The following is an 11,155-nucleotide window of genomic DNA, read 5'->3' on the forward strand; positions in this document are numbered from 1 at the left end:
ATGTGACCATAATATAGTTTCTGTCACATAGCCTAAGGAGCTGTTAAAATGTTTTAAGGAGAGAGAACAAGATTCCTCTTCTACCCATAGAAATTATTTTCTGATCCACCAGGGAATCATCTAGTAACACGAACTCTCACAGTCGTTTTAAAGTGCAAAGTCTATAAAATTGTCAACCACCATCACGAGGCCCTGTGTTGTGTTCACTCTGTAAGTATTATTCATGGCCAGGGAGTGAAAGAAACGCACACACACACACGTGTATGTATGTATCTGTACACATATAAACATACATATGTGTGTGTGTGTCTATACATATATAAATAAATAAATAATATTTTTTTAATTCTCACACCAGGATATGATTTTAGAGAGAGAGGAAGGGGGCGAGAGGGAGAAACAGAGAGAAACGCACTGGTCAGTTGCCCCCCACACATGTCCTAACTGGGGATCAAACCCACAACCGAGGCATCTGCAGCGTTTCCATGCACGGGATAGCGCTCCAGCCAACTGAGCCACCCGGCCAGGGCTGGGAATTTATTCTGAATAAATAATTCAGAGGAAAAATCAAACTTTTATACATGAAGAATTTAATTATGGCATCTATAATTTTTTAAAATTAGAAACAATTGTAAATGTCAATAAAGGGTGTTCAAGTAAATTATGGCATACTAACTGCATAGAGTATTAATTATAACACTATTCAAATTATTTCACGGACAATGTCAAAGATGGAAGATGCTTTTTGGACATTGTATAAAATACAAAACAGAAAATTCTCTGTAGGGCACGTTTTACAACTATAAAAATACATGGCTATTTGAACAAAAACTGAACAAGATTAGACAAAATAAAAAGCATATTAGTTGATGAAAAAAATTTTTAAGATCTTATTGATTATTTTTCAGAGAGGGGGGAAGAGAGGGAGAAAAACATCGGTGTGAGAGAAACATCAGTTGGCTGTCTCTCACATGCCCCTAACCAGGGACCTAGTCTGCAACCCAGGCATGTGCCCTGACCAGGAATCGAACTGGCGAGCTTTTAGTTTGTGGGACAATGCCAGCCCACTGAGGCATGCCAGTTAGTGCAATGAAAATGTTTTTAACGTTTAGTTTTACTGTTTAGAAAATGTTGAACGGAATTCGATTGCAAAACAAAATGTTTGCGAATATTTGAGTCACTTGGGTTGTCTTTGTTTTTTAGGTAAATACTAGGATGCCTTTTGTCATTGCTTGTATCTTATGCTTTTCTGAATTTTGAACTTCAGCCTTCAGAGATAGAGATGGAGTCTCAGGTGCATCTCTACGGGCACACCGAGGAGGTCACCAGCTTGTTCGTCTGCAAGCCATACAGCATCCTGATAAGCGTGAGCAGAGACGGGACCTGCGTCATATGGGACTTGAACAGGTACGGAGGGTCCGCAGCTCCAGCACAGCTGACTTAGCGAACGGTCCAGTTCCCACCGCATGACGGGTGCCCGAAAATGACTTCTTTACGTCACGATAACGTAAAGCATGACGTACAAACTTTACCTTTGTGATCTTACTGAAATCGAAAGGTCAGTTAGGAATGCTTTACAAATAATAGCTACCTAAATAAAACAGTGTAATTGTGTCTAATGATCACTTGCAAAGTCATGTCTTTGGTCTTTCAGGCTGTGCTATGTGCAGACTCTGGCAGGACACAAAAGCCCCGTCACAGCCGTCTCTGCCAGTGAGACGACAGGGGACATTGCCACGGTGTGTGATTCAGGTGAGCCAGCCCCAAACCAGGCACAAGGCTGTTGCTGAGGTGACATCGTAGTTACGCTGTTGGATACATCCCGCAGGCCCTTCCAGATGTAACTACGCTGTTCATAGCACGCGGGTGCATTAAAATCCAACCGGGCCCGAGAGAGTCATCAATTTAGGCATCAACTGACACACGAGTTAGTGCTGCCCTATCTTATCTCTCTTTCTGACATGTCTAAGATCGTATCTGAGCACATGTAATTATGGTTATGTAGTTGACTGCATTTTTTTGCTTTTTGCTTTTCTGTGCTTTTTTCTTCTGCTTTTTACCTACTAACTTCACTACCTTCCTCCTGAACTGAGAAGCATCAGCTTTGAATGTATGTCTCCCAGGCCCTGAGAGAGAAGAATGACACAGAGTGACCGTGGAGGGGTACTTTCACGTCACACATGACCAAGATCAAAGGTCTTGGTTTCGGTGTTGTTTTTTCATGTGCTCATATTAAATAAAATCGATGCATCAGCAGAAGAGAACAATTGGAAAATTCATAAATTTTCCATTTGCCTTTCTGTTCCTCAGAATCTTAAAATTGAAAGCATCCTTTGAAAAACCGTATCTTTCTGTCCACTCCGTATACAGTGTCTTTGACACATCGATAGCGGGTGGTTCTCTATCCTTTGTTTACACTTTTGGTATTTGGTTTTTGACACCAAATGCGTGATGTCTTCCAGACACCAAACATTTCCCCAGTTCTCTGGCACTACTGGCTGTCCAACTGTGCGATTCACTTCTGACCAACCCCCTGAAGTTAGCAAACTGGGGAGGTCCCGAGACCCCCTACCAGGTTCGGTGGTTCACTAGAAGGACTCACAGAAATCAGTAACACACTAGACTTGCTACCACGGTGTATTATAACGGACAGGCAGGAACCGCCAGGGGAAGAGGGACCCCGGGTGAAATCCCGACGGTCTGTGCACATGGAGGCTGAGAGCAGCACCTCCTGACCCGAGAGTGTGCTCACCCCGTCGGAAACGCTCCTGTCCCTGTCCCTGCCGTTGAGGGGGTTCTCTGAGGTGTGGTCAGGTAGACAGAGTCGATTAGATCGCTGGCCATTGCTAATGGAGCTCAGTCTCCAGGCCCTCGCCCCTCCCAGGAGGTGGGGAGGTGCTGTATGTCCTAACCCTCTAACCACGTGGTTGGGTTTTCTGGGGACCAGCCCCCACCCTGAAGGTGTCTAGTCCCCGCCTGGCCCCCACAAACCAGGAGCACCAAAAGACAGTAAGTTAACAGGGTTTTAGGAGCTCTATGCCAGCAGCGTAGGTCAAAAAACAATTATTATTATTTTTTTTTTACCACAGACATCATTCATTCTTGTATTCAAGAAAAGTAATGTCTTTAGTTGTGCTTAAAGATTTCAGATGTGATTTTCCCATTAGCCCCAGTCATCAAATAATGTCACAAAAAGAGTTTTATTTCCTAAGCAGCACAGCTGAGGGGCAGGATCTGAAACAGCTGACTTGGGTAACATGCGTGCGGGCAGATGACTGATGCCTTTGCTAATTGTTCTTCTTGACCTGGACGTCAACAGCTCCCGGTGCATCACACCGAGAGGAAATCTGGGGGAGTGACATAACGATTATTTACATAGAGGTCTCTACTTTCTTGTTTTGGCGAAGTTTAGAAGTTAGGACTGGTCCTGAGGGAGCTGAATTCTCTAAAGTTAATTACTTTCCTGCTGCCGGTAGTGATTTATTTCTGTGCTATTATACCAGCTAGTCATATGGGAACAGGAAGCAAAATTACTTTCGCTGCAGCTACCAGCTCACTAGCAGGTTTGCGGGTGTCCCTAGGCAGCACGCAGTGTGATAACGGTAGAACTTTTTTTCTGATTGGAACAAAAAGGCCTTCTCAACTTTTTAAAGGTTTTTTGGTGCATATTAGGGAGAAGTCATAAAGAACATTTGGTATATAGAGGGCATAACAAGATCATGATTTTTTAAAAGAGAGGCCAAATTTATGTTTGGTGACTCAGACTCAAGTTCATCCTCCTGTTCCTATAGTTCAAGAAGGGAAGAAAGTTGTTAGTCTCCCAGAAGCCTTCACCCTTTTGTGAGGACCATCCAAGTAACTGTAAAATTAAAATTATAGATAAACATGTATATGTATGTTGTGTGTGTGTTGTGTGTATACATGTATGTGTACCTATCTACATACAAACACACATGCTGTCTTCTCAAAAACTTCTGTATTGGGGCTGAAGTTACAGTGGCTTATTCTTCCTGATCATAATTCCACAGTGCTTGTTATGGGATGTTGTTTCATAGTGATATGATGTGAAATTTATTAAACTATGTAAGTACTATGCTAGATGGTTTCTGTATTTTTCTAGATCATTCTATCACTGGATCAAAATATAAGCCTTTTAGCTAGGGTTCGTAGCCCAGTGTGTGTTACAGTGTCGTTATAAAGTTAATATAATACCCTAAGAGTCGGGATAGAGGATGGTTCTCTGATTGAATCTCAGAGAAGATGCATAGGAAGAATAAAGTTTTTCCAGCAAAGCCTAATTTTCTGACTTTTACTTGATGTGCTAAATTATACAGGAAAACGACCTAGTGCTGGGGAAGGGCCTTGGTATTTTTGATATTTGCAGTCGTAGGCGGATGAGTAGTGACATGGTGGTGTGGCCCAAGTGGCTGGGTGGTCTGCCGCGGTGATTCTTTGCCTGTTAAGTTCCATCCTGTGCTCAGAGGCCAGGACACGTTCACACTTGCGTTTTGAAGGACTAGCCGTGCCGTAGCCGGGACGACAGGGCCCAAACCCAACACCAGCGTTTATGGACACGAAGCCAGTGACTTTAATAAGCGCTCTAACCGCACTAGTACGCAGAGGGTTACTTTATTTTTTTATCCTTTATCAGATATTAAATTCAAAAGAAAGCGTGAAATGTTGTCTACTTGTGGAAAAGGTGAGTTTGTTGTCTCCTACTCCTTGGTGCTTTCCTTAGGTAATCTCTCCTAATCAGTGTCCTACAGTCAGAAGTCTGGGTAGCACATCGGGCGTGTTGAAATGTTCGTATGTGCGCGCATGTGTGCGTGTTGAGATACAGTGAACGTGAAAGCTGCCATTTAAACCACTTGAAAGCATACGATTCAGTGGCGCCATTTCAGTCACCGTGTTGTGCATCCGTCACCCCAAACAGAGACCCTGTAACTCCCCATTCCTCCCTCCCCCACAGCTCCTGACGACCTCTGTCCCACGGCTTGTCTCTCTGAATCTGCCTGCTCTCGACATTTTACAGAAGTGGAAGGACACAACATTTGTCTTTTTATGTCTGGCTTGTTTTACTTAGTACAGTGTTTGCAAGGTCCACCCATGTTGTAGCTAGCATGTGTCGGGGCTTCGTTATTTTTTTTTTTAAGATTTTATTTGTTTATTTATAGAGAAAGGGGAAAGGAGGGACAGAAACATTGATGTGCAAGAGAAACACTGATGTGTTGCCTCTTGCACACCCCCAACCGGAGACCTGGTCCACAACCCAGGCATGTGCTCTGACCAGGAATCGAACCAGCAACCTTTTGGTTTGTGGGATGAGCCACACCAGACAGGGCTTCATTACTTTCTATGGCTGAATATTATTCCATTGGATAGGTCAGCAGTTCTCTACTGGTGTGCCTCAAGAACAAGAATTTTTAAAACATACAATACCTGACTTTTAGTCCGGGACACTGACTTCTTTTCCTGTAGGTTGTCAAATAAAAAGAATGACAACAGCCAACACAACAATACCCGCCCGGTGTGAATGGCCTGTCTTGAGTCACAAATATATATGTCATATCATAGATTGTATGTTATTGGTTATGTCACATGATAAGGTTGTGTCTGATTAGTTAATTCTCAGTACCAGAAATCCTTATACACGAGTATAGGCAACTGATTTTTTTTTTTAATGTCATTATGGAGCAAGAAGGTAAGTAATTACTTATTTTTTTTGTACATCAATCAAAATTATACCTATTTTTGTCAGATTGGCAAAAAAATATTTTTGGTGCACAGCAGAATTTTAGTAATTAGTTTGTGTGTGCCAACAGATGCAAAGGCCGAAAGTCGCTGGTGTGGATGGACTGCGTTTGTTCATTCATCGCTCTGATGATGGACACTTGGGAGGCTCCCGCCTCCCGGCCGCTGTGAACGATGTGCGACCCACTGGGCAGTTTGGCTGGTGACCTTTGCAGGTCCTTAGTGTATCTTTAAATAGAGAAGTATTTCCAGTATTTGTCTCTTTCCTATAACATATGAAATGTTTTCATTGCCTTAATGAAGGAGAGAGATAAGTTCTCTCCTTTTATGTTAGTTCACATGGAGAAATAAAATTAAGGGTAGTAACACATGGCGTCCAGCCTCTTTCAGGCCTCGCACCGCTCTCTCAGCGTGAGAGTACGTCTCCCAGGAGGGCGGACTCCCTGTCCTGCAGCCCCGGGCCACAGCCTGTGCGCAGAGAGTGGCCGGCAGTACTGCCTCCTCCAAGCCCCCGGAAAACCATAGAAAGTTCGGTCAGTCAGCGTCTGTGAGAAGCAAAAATTAGCTTAATAAGGTGTTGATTTATAAGACTCAATCTGAAACATTCTGAAGAATTAGATTTCTTTTTTTTTTTTTTAAGAATTAGTTTTTAACTTTTTTTTCCCTTCAAGTCACTTCTTACAGATAATTTCACAGAATATTTTCTCTTTGTGGAGGTTGTTTAGCTTTCTGGGTACTTTCAGATTCAGATTGCACCGCTCATGTGTGGAAATGTCATGATTCATGAATAATTTCCTGTGTTGCTCTCCATGGCAGATGAATTTGTATTTTTTTACTGGTCACCGTCTAGATAAACGTGCAGAGCTTCCTGTGACTTCCAGTGCAGTGACTTCACTTGCTCCTTCTGCAGTCAGGAGCTGCCTGTCAAATCATCACTAAAGCCAGCTTGGCCCCAGGGGGCCTCAGAACCCAGGGTGGTGGGCAGGCGATGCCCCCCTAGTGACCGCAGCGGTTTGGTGTTTCAGCTGGCGGAGGCAGCGATCTCAGGCTGTGGACAGTGAATGGGGACCTGGTGGGACACGTGCACTGCAGGGAGACCATCTGCTCCGTGGCCTTCTCCAACCAGCCCGAGGGCGTCTCCGTCAACGTGATTGCCGGGGGCCTGGAAAACGGGGTCGTGAGGTGAGGCACGCCCAGCGCTCTGTGTGCTTTTGTTCACGAGGACGTGGGCTCAACAATGAGCTGTTAACATATAGGCAGGTTACTGTTCGACCATTAGAATTTAAAATCACCTTACAGTATAGGTTCTTCAGTTATTCCTGTTTTACTTCTAATAGAGATGGCTTTAGTGCCGATCTGAAGTTTACATTGTTTGTTAACTGTTGAAGGTCAACAATACGAAAGTACACGCAGTTAGGTTTTCTCACTCCATACCCACCCCTGCAAACTTCCCAGAAGTAACTGTATTAACTGCTTATTGTGTTTCCTTCTAGGTAACGTTTAAGAAATAAGCAAGTGTAGGTTTGCTGGCGAAGGAAATGTAGTTTGCGTAATTAGATGACTTTTTTTCCCTCTAGGTTATGGAGTACGTGGGACCTAAAGCCTGTGCGGGAAATCACGTTTCCTAAGTCAAATCAGCCAATTGTAAGGTGAGACGTCCCCTCCCATTCTTCACAACATCCTTTGTAACCGTGTCCCTGCCAGAGAGATTAAAGCTCACGGACAGAAGGAAATCTATGATGAGCATCTCGGAAAGGGCCGATGCTCATCAAGCGCCAGGTTGTCTGGGACCCAGTGGCCAAGGGAGGCACAGTCCTTGTCCTTGTGGAGCTTGAACCCGAGTCAGGGACTGCATCTGGCACGCTGGGGTGGTGGCCGGGGGAGGCCCCTGCAGTTGTAGAAGTGACATCTTTCTCCCTTCCTTATTGAAAATACCATATGGTGATTGACGGCCGCGGGAGTGTGCTCGACAGGATCGGTAAACACTCAGCTGTTCTCTCCTCCATTAACAAATCTGACTTTAAAAACTCGAGTGGGCCTAAGGGATTCAAATTCTTCTTTATTAAAATAAGTTTATTTCTAGAATACTAAATTTAAAGTTTAATGAACCTAAATTAATAACTTATTGTTATGTTTTTACCCTTTTCGCTTTTGAGGAAATAAAATATCTCCGTAATCATTTATTTTTATAAAGAAAAAATATAGTACTGTTACATTTTTTAAAGTTTCCTGTACCCAAGCAGTTGCTGAGTAGTAAAGGGTAAATGAGAAGGAACAGGACAGTATGAGAGGACGGAACGGCGTGCCCTGACCTCTGGGGTGCCGATGCCGCTGCGCGCCACCTGGTTAGCAGGAGCTTCGCCAACGTGGAGGCAGAGCCATTCCCTGTGTGAGAATCACAGTCGATGCCGGGGCTGCAGGCACTCACGTCCCGGGTCCCTCCGCGGCAGTAAAGACATCGGGACTTCTCCACACCGATCACCAACAGGCTGATCCAGTTTTAAGAGACATGCCGTACAAACGGGGTTTTGTTCCTTTCTTACAGCCTCACATTTTCCTGTGACGGCCACCACCTGTACACAGCGAACAGTGAAGGGACCGTGATTGCCTGGTGTCGGAAGGACCAGCAGCGCCTGAAGCAGCCCATGTTCTATTCCTTCCTGAGCAGCTACGCAGCCGGCTGAAGGCGAGAGCTATGCCTTCTCCAAGCACTTGAACTCCACTCTAGACTTGTCACCTCACCCGTTTTAGGAGGTTGAACCTGAAGAAATGGATGACCAAACAAACCTTCTAAATAGTTACAAAAGCTGTTCATCTGCACAAAACCCTGCAGCCTCCCGGGGCCCCGGAAGGAGGTGTCGGACTGAGTTAGTGACAGCGGGCGCCGACCCGCGGGACCGAGGTCTTTCATAGCCGCTGGAAATCAGAGTCCCGGAGTCTTTTCTACAAGGGTGTCTTAAAGAGGAGGTCAGGGTCGCTCCTTTTCTATTATTCCAAAGGGCCAATGGAATTTAAATTGCTTAGCAAATTGTTTATAAAATACTCTTAAAATTATATTTAAGGAGTTTTATGCCGAGATAACTCCCTGCCCCGAACAGGGAAAGAAAAGGATAAAGAATCCAGGACGTGATCATGTGTTTAAGCAGTGCGCTGCTCGGTAGGCGCCTCTGCCCCGTTGAACGGAGCGCCTGCAGCCTAAAAACGACCGCTAGTGAATCTCAACATTACAAGGCGGGTTCCACCAGTGGCCTTCTGAGCTCTAAGTAGAAGCCGAGTTTTTTGACAGCCACGAACGAGAACAGGGCTGTCTCTGACCTCAACACGTTGTGTGTCTTCATAAACATCCCCCTTAAAGTCCACAACACTAGATTCTGACTCCCCTCAGTCGAGTCACTAAGATTTGAACCCGTGCTCACCCTCTGGATTGTGCCCTGCACAGAGCAGCGAGAACGCCGCCATGTGCAGTGGAAGCCTCCACTGGGCGGGAAGTCTGCACGGGTGGTAGTGATGGGGTCTGGGTGAGACCGCTCAACTAATGCGCAGGAAGGGGTTTCTTCCCCAAGGGAAGAGGTGACCGCTTTCTTTGTTTTAAACACGAGGCAGAATAATTCCTTTAGGAAGCGGTTTGCATGCTGGTTCTTCCACTAACCTGCACCACCCGAGAGTTTGAGGAACGGTGGGAGCATCCAACTATACGCCACAGCAAAGGCAGCCGCCATCGGGCAGAGTTCCTGAAAGGCTCGGACCGTGGTGTCACAGCTGTATTTCCACTCGGGCTCTGCTTTATTGAAGGCACTGTCCCATAAACTGAGTGACATGTTACCGCGGGGTGAAAACGTATGTTCCTGCCTGAGAGTAGCTGGCGTGTTTGTTACGAAAATTTGACTCACATGGTGTTTACAGGACTACTTTTATAACTTCCAGACTTCCTGAAACATTCTACTTAAAAACTGTATAAAACAGCAGTTCCCAAGCCTCTGCGTCAAGATCAACACAAGAAGCAGCAAGTGGCCGCGGGCAGTTGTGGCGTGGGGCCTGCTCCTGCGTCAGCACCGATGTGGGCGCGTTCACACGGACCAGCTGGGAGCCCTGAGGCCCAGACAGGCGCAGACGTGCCATTACTCCCGCTCACGTTGAAGTGATTTGCTCTGTTTATAAAAAATCGCAGCTATTGTCTAGCTTTCATTTTTCTACTGAGAACCTCAAATTAGTCCCCTTAGAATAGTGTTGCTACTCAGTCTTTTTTTTTTTAAGGCTGAATTTCATCATTTATCTAAAGAGGAAATATGCAAAAGAACTGGTCTTGTTAAGAGTGCAATATTATATTTTTATGTAAAAACAGAAATTGGGGGGATTATTTATTCAGCATGAAACTCACTCTGTATGTGTTTGAAACACCCTGTGACGTGCATGTGGTAGAAAAGTGTCTGCAGACATGTAGCAAACATGTCTGATGTGCATGTGGTAGAAACGTGTCTGCAGACATGTAGCAAACATGTCTGATGTGCATGTGGTAGCCAGCGTGTCTGCAAACATGTCTGCAAACATGTCTGATATGCATGTGGTAGCCAGCGTGTCTGCAAACATGTCTGCAAACAAGCTCTTCCCTTTGTACACACTGCCACTTCAGGCTGGGAATAAATTTCATAAAAATAGGCTTGAAGACGTATTCTTTGCACGGTCTGAACCGTATGGCCAGACCTCACATTGATGGCTTTCTACAGCCCACACAGGCTCGCTCCCCCTCTGCAAGCTTGTCCCTGTGAAAGGGCAACTCTCATTTCTCCGTGTTGGCCTTGGTGACAGATTCTACGTGCAAACTTCACTGCCCTTAAAGGCACTTCGGTCAGGCCCGCGGTGAAACCACTCGTTTCAAAGAGAAGGGCATCGGCCCTGTCCCGCGCAGATCTGTGTGGGGGCCCTACTGTGTGCCAAGGAAACAGGCGTTGGCTGCGCTCCTGGAGGTTGTAGACTGAGGGAAGGCCTGCTGTGACAACATACACAGTGTTGTTACAGAGTGTGGCAAGGGCTATGAGGGTGAAGTATAGGGTCCGCTGAGAGAACAGAACAGGAAGGATCGAGAGGGTCCCATGGCAAACTGCACAGTTTACATAGCAGCTACGTCCCTGGCCGGGCAGCTCAGTTGTTAGAGCATTGTCCTGATACACCAAATTGTGGGGTCCATCTCTGGTCGGGGCACATAAGAGTCAGCCAGTGAATGCATGAACAAGTGGAACAGTAAATCAGTGTTTCTCTCTCGCTCCTCCTCACTCTCTAAAAATCAAAAAAAAATTTTTTTAAAGCAACTACCACTCTGGCTGGTGTGGCTCAGTGGGTTAAGTGCCACCCTGCAAACCAAAGGGTCACAGGTTCAATTCCCAGTCAAGGCACATGGCTGGGTTGA

At 45.4% G+C, this 11,155-nt stretch overlaps 1 protein-coding gene across 1 annotated transcript in view; it reads left to right on the forward strand.

Moving 5' to 3' along the window:
* LYST (lysosomal trafficking regulator) overlaps positions 1 to 10,406 on the forward strand; it is a 147,386-nt gene extending 136,980 nt beyond the window's left edge. The window contains exons 49-53 of the mRNA XM_045196398.2: positions 1,268 to 1,407; positions 1,655 to 1,752; positions 6,777 to 6,933; positions 7,329 to 7,400; positions 8,297 to 10,406. Of these exons, the coding sequence (XP_045052333.2) occupies positions 1,268 to 1,407; positions 1,655 to 1,752; positions 6,777 to 6,933; positions 7,329 to 7,400; positions 8,297 to 8,435 (606 nt within the window). The 3' untranslated portion in view covers positions 8,436 to 10,406. The remainder of the gene's footprint in view (positions 1 to 1,267; positions 1,408 to 1,654; positions 1,753 to 6,776; positions 6,934 to 7,328; positions 7,401 to 8,296) is intronic.
* The last annotated feature ends 749 nt before the right edge of the window (positions 10,407 to 11,155 follow it).

This window comes from Desmodus rotundus, chromosome 10, assembly GCF_022682495.2.
Source record: "Desmodus rotundus isolate HL8 chromosome 10, HLdesRot8A.1, whole genome shotgun sequence".
NCBI classification, from domain to species: Eukaryota; Metazoa; Chordata; class Mammalia; order Chiroptera; family Phyllostomidae; genus Desmodus; species Desmodus rotundus.